The sequence below is a fragment of the Tympanuchus pallidicinctus genome, unplaced genomic scaffold, assembly GCF_026119805.1.
Source record: "Tympanuchus pallidicinctus isolate F22 unplaced genomic scaffold, pur_lepc_1.0 scaffold5, whole genome shotgun sequence".
NCBI classification, from domain to species: Eukaryota; Metazoa; Chordata; class Aves; order Galliformes; family Phasianidae; genus Tympanuchus; species Tympanuchus pallidicinctus.
The window spans coordinates 36,335,670-36,341,060 of record NW_026294769.1 but is presented as its reverse complement, the minus strand read 5'-3'; the positions used below and the strand labels follow the sequence as shown (position 1 = coordinate 36,341,060).

The window sequence follows — 5,391 nt, the reverse complement described above, 5'->3', positions numbered from 1 at the left end:
TTCTGCCCTTAACGGGCAGTGTGTCCCATTGTAATTCTGATATCAAACATCTGGAAAAGAGACTCTTCAAGGAGAAAAAAAAAAAAAAAAAAAAAAAGATAAGAAAAGATAAGAAAAAGTTTCAGTGCACGTGACTTATTCGGGAAGCAAAAAAGAGAACTCAGCTCAATCAGTAAACTGACCTTTTATTGTTAAAGCACTATGACCAAGGCATTTTTCTAGACTGAAATTCCGAGGAGCGCCGCGCACCCGCTTTGCAGCAGCGCAGCGCGTTCCGCCAGGCTGCTCTGCTCCTCTGTGCACAGCTGTCTCCAGCGGGAGGAGCTGAAACCTGAAGCAAAGCCTCCGAGCGGGGATTGGGTCTGTCCTGCGAGCAGCCCTCCCAGAAAAACAGCCTGTTTGGAAAAGTGCTTGAGAACATCCAGAAGTGATTGGAGGAGCAGAAAACCCTTCCCCCCTGCACCTGACTTGCGGGTATTTACGGCACTTTTCAAGGCGCCTCTGCAGTGCCACTACACAGCGGAGTGCATGGGGCAGACAATGCGATAGGGACCGATGCGCTCGCAGTGATAGTGTGCGTGTGTGCTGCACCGCTGCGCCGATCCGAAAGGAGACTCTGCAAGAAGGAGAAAGCCTGCGTTCAAAATGCCACGCTCCTTCCTGGTCAAGAAACATTTCAATTCATCCAAGAAGCCAAACTACAGCGAACTGGACACTCATACAGGTAACAGAAGGAAATCTCCGGCCGCCGCGTTGCTTCCGAGGTCGCGTTTGTGGCTTGGAGGTGGAGAGGAGGGGTGGGATTGCTCCCCGGGCTATGGGAGGGGGTCACTTCCCCGCTAGCTCTTTTTTTTCCCCTTGCTTACAATGAGAGAGTTCTGACAAATATGTCAGCGCTGCTCGGAATGAATCATGAAGTTTGCTCATCCACTTGAACTCAGTTATTAAAGAGGATTTGGAGTTGAAAGAGGAAATGGAGATGAAACTTCTGCACAAATCCTGCAGGAAGTTTACTGCTGCGCTGTATCAGGCTGCATAGATTTAGGAGCAGCACGCTGCCTTGAGGAGACTCTCAAGCTGTAATTTATCTGTTCCACGGCACTGTCTTTACCCATCAGTATATTTGTATCCAATTCTATTTCCTTAATCCGCCTTACAGGCAGATGGACATTCCAAGTGTTTGACTTAGGCACTTTTTAATGCCCCAAATGTTAATTTTGCTGCCTTTTAAAATACTTTTCAGTTCTCTTACCTTAAAATTTTCTTCTTTCTCCAGTGATTATATCCCCATACCTGTATGAAAGCTACCCGGTCCCTATCATACCGCAGCCAGAGATCCTGAGCTCTGTAGCTTACAACCCCATTACTGTGTGGACTACAACCGGGCTGCTACCGTCTCCTCTACCCAATGACCTCTCTCCACTTTCTGGATACCCCTCATCTTTGGGAAGAGTCAGCCCACCTCCACCATCCGACACCTCCTCCAAAGATCACAGCGGTTCAGAAAGTCCCATTAGTGATGAAGAAGAGAGAATCCAGTCCAAGCTTTCAGACCCTCATGCCATCGAAGCTGAAAAGTTTCAGTGCAGTTTATGCAACAAGACCTATTCCACTTTCTCTGGGTTGGCCAAACACAAGCAGCTGCACTGTGATGCCCAGTCTAGGAAATCGTTCAGCTGCAAGTACTGTGACAAGGAGTATGTCAGCCTGGGAGCACTTAAGATGCACATCAGGACCCACACGCTACCTTGTGTCTGCAAGATCTGCGGCAAGGCTTTCTCCAGACCCTGGCTGCTTCAAGGGCACATCAGAACCCACACTGGTAAGAGCTGCAGACTGTTGCTATTGCTTTCTGATATTTTTTTCCATCAGTAGAACAAACAGCGCTGTTTCTTGACTAGCCAGGAGATGCATACATGAAGTTTTAAATGTATCATTAAATGGCCAGTTTTCCCCTTTTGAGGAGTGGTGGGAGAGAAGCATAGCTGTGGGACAGATTCTGTTCTGATAACCTCTTTCCACTAGCTGAAGGTGTTTCTATAAGGATTTTATGGTAACTTTCAGGCTTTGGAAAATGATAATGTTCAGAAGACTTCAGCTGACTCTTAAAAATAGTAAAGCAGAAAGGCAATGCACGAGAGGCTTATCTCTGACCCCTTAAGCAATTGGCAAGTTTTACATGCACTCTCTCAAGTCCTCAAGAATTAGCAACACTTCATCACCAAAGCATTTCTTGTGTGTTGAGGCAAAAGCATGATTTTCAGTATAACACTGGGTACAATTTAACATCTGTACAGCTGTTTGCCACTTCTAAGCCAAAGCCCTCATTTCAAGTCATTCACACAGAGCTAAGCAGAAAGACACTCTATGAAAATATGTGAAAATAGTGGGAGGAGCCCAGCCTAGGAATACTGCCTGCACCTGTATGTGCAGAAGGTGTCAGCACCTTGTCTTCAGAGACTGTACTTACTAGCAGATTCTGCAGAGCCTAAGTTCTGCAAGTGCAATCCACAGTGCTGAAAGCTGTTGTATCTGTGACCTGATTAACTTTGTGCTACACATGTTTTTGACTGTAATAAATCATTTCTGTCTGTTTTCTTTTTCTTAGGATAACAGTGAGTTTTACCTGTCCTAAGCTTTTTTTAACCCTTTACTGTATTTTTGCTTGATGTTTCCTTTTTAGGAGAGAAACCGTTTTCCTGTCCTCACTGCAACAGGGCTTTTGCAGACAGATCCAATCTGAGGGCTCATTTGCAGACCCACTCGGATGTGAAGAAATACCAGTGCAAAAATTGCTCCAAAACTTTCTCCAGAATGTCTCTTCTGCACAAACATGAGGAATCTGGCTGCTGTGTAGCACACTGAGTCATGCAGTCAATGTTTACCTGGACTCAATGCATTTCTCCACTCTTGTTCCAAATGATAAGTGGAAATCCAAAGGCATTTTCTCTTCCACTTTCCAGCCAAAAAAAAAAAAAAAACCCCAAAAAAAAAACCAAAAAAAAAACACCCAAAAAAAACCAACAAACAAACAAAGTAGTGGAAGAAATTAGAATGTCAGTAGAAAGGAGCCTTAAGTAGTTCTGTTTAGTCACACATTCACATTCTTAAGTGTGAACGCTGAGGTATGGGGAAAGATGCCATGCATGACATTTCAAGCAGATTTAAAGGAAGAAGCATTATCCGCTTTCTTTATAGATGAAGCCAAATCTATGTAGTCTTTTCTTGCTTAGGGAAGGCTGCAAAGTTACTAATACATTCCTGCCAAGCCATTTCAACCAAAGAAACAGTATTTTAATGGAACTTTTGATAAAAATACTACCCAAGTGAATTTTACCAGACACCATTAATCTCAGGTGCCTTAAAAAGTATTCCAAGTTTACCTTAGTAAATGTTTAATATTATTCATTGCTGTGTTGTTTTTTTTAAAAAAGTTTTATTTTATTAAAGCCAAGGCCTTCACTATTGATCTAAAATGCTTTAAAGAGGGATAATTTAGAGAGGAAAATGTGTAAGAGAATGTACGAAAAACTTAAAGTCACGAATTAACCGCATGTGCCTTAACAAAAAAAAATATAAAAAAGAAAAGAAAAAAAAGAAGACTGTAGCTTCAAACATTCCTGGTGCATGCCTGACCATCTTCTAATATGGAATCGTTCCTCTAAACTTTGCTATTTTTTAAAAACGGGAATAAGTGCAAGAGAGGGGACTCATGGGAGTTTAACAATTATTTTTTTGTTAAATGCACAAAGGAAATGCAATATTTTCAGCATTACCCCTCCAAGTGCCTTTTTTATTGATGATTTTGTAAAGTATGTGGACATAATGTAAATATTTTTATTTTTATATGACTGAATGTGTTATGAATGAAAGTGAATTGTTGCCTATAGCAGCATCTATAGATAACTTGAAGAAAGCGTGAAGTGAAATTTATGGTTTTTTTCTAGCCACTTTTTTACAATAAACATTTTTAAATAAGCCTTCTGTTGTTTCTTCTAATTAAATAAAGGGGCCATGTTTGATTTATCGAGGGTATTGAATAATGTAAGTAAATGTCTCTACAGGTCAAAGTGAAGATGAAAGTGAATTTCAGCTGTGAATTCTTAGTTCATAACATTAGAAAGAGAAATATCCATTTTTATTTTCAAACCTTAAAAACAGTATAAAGCATTTTTGTGGAGTCACCAGTATAAACATTTCTGCTTTTTTTATTACTTGTAAGTATGACAACACTGTGAAATATGTTTTAACACAAACACTTAAATATTTTTTGTTGCATTTTAACAGTTGAAAGGATCCTATTAGTGCAGTACTCTTCCTGAGATGCTGACATTAGGAAATGTGGCCCTCACCAAAAGTTCGTTGAAGTCAGCAATATTTGCTCAAAGCTCTTGTAACATGGTGTGCAGGTCACAGTACAATATACAGTCATTTCAGAAAGACTAAAGATATCTGAAGTATCTTACATAGCAAAACTGCCAAGTGAATGTATTATGACTGTGTATGAGCTTATAGATCATGTGAAATAATTATTGAGTAATAAAAATCAGAAATACTGTTGTTCAGATGATTTGTCTAGGGACTCCAGGCTGGATGTGGCTCTGGGAAGCCTGGTGTAGTGTTGGGAACCCTGCCTGCGGCAGGGAGGTTGAAACTACATGATCACTGGTGTCCTTTTCAACCCAGGCCATTCTATGATTCTATGATTCTGTGACTCCAGGATCCTAAATACATAAAAGCATTATGACTTCAACAAGCCAATAGCAGCATTTTCAACTTTTAACAAAGCACAAAGCTAGAAAGCAAATAAACATTGTACACACAAATTCCAGAACACTATGGTATGTTATGCAGGAGCAGAAAATAGCAAAATCAGAATTCCCACATTTTAATGAGAAGTTTAGAGTAGGACATACACAAGGGGCAGATTTCTTGAGAAAGATCACATGCAATGACCGTCCTGCAGAGACCTGCAGACTGCCCCAGTAAGACCATGCTGGAAGGTCTTGGGCAGTAGGTGCACAACAGCAGCTTTGTAACTTTTTTCCAAAGTCAGCTCAGATGAAGCTTTTTATATCCTCCAAGAACATCCTGGCAAAATCTCCGTGTTATAAGAACAATTCACTAGGACTTGTTAGATTTTATTTTCAGGAAGTGGCTTGAGAGTTCAGGAAAGATAGGATTAGTGGGAATTTGCGAGGTAACTTTTCAAAATGAACATATGAAGGCATCAAATACCTTTGAAAAGTTTCATGTGGTTACTGTATTGATTTGCACTTCCATGTTAGTCACTTTGAAGTTCCTAGGCTCCAGCAGCAATTTGTGCAGCTTTCTCTTCCCGGAGTGAAGTTTAGCAGTGTATAAGTAAAGCTCTGGCAATCAACAGCTATT

General features: G+C 40.8%; 1 protein-coding gene across 1 annotated transcript; it reads left to right on the top strand.

Moving 5' to 3' along the window:
• The first annotated feature begins 420 nt into the window (after positions 1-420).
• SNAI2 (snail family transcriptional repressor 2) lies at positions 421-3,978 on the top strand. Its single transcript, XM_052704393.1, has 3 exons — positions 421-724; positions 1,277-1,822; positions 2,684-3,978. Exons 1-3 carry the CDS (start codon positions 646-648, stop codon positions 2,863-2,865), a joined length of 807 nt encoding a protein of 268 aa, XP_052560353.1. The 5' UTR covers positions 421-645; the 3' UTR covers positions 2,866-3,978.
• Positions 3,979-5,391: the final 1,413 nt, after the last annotated feature.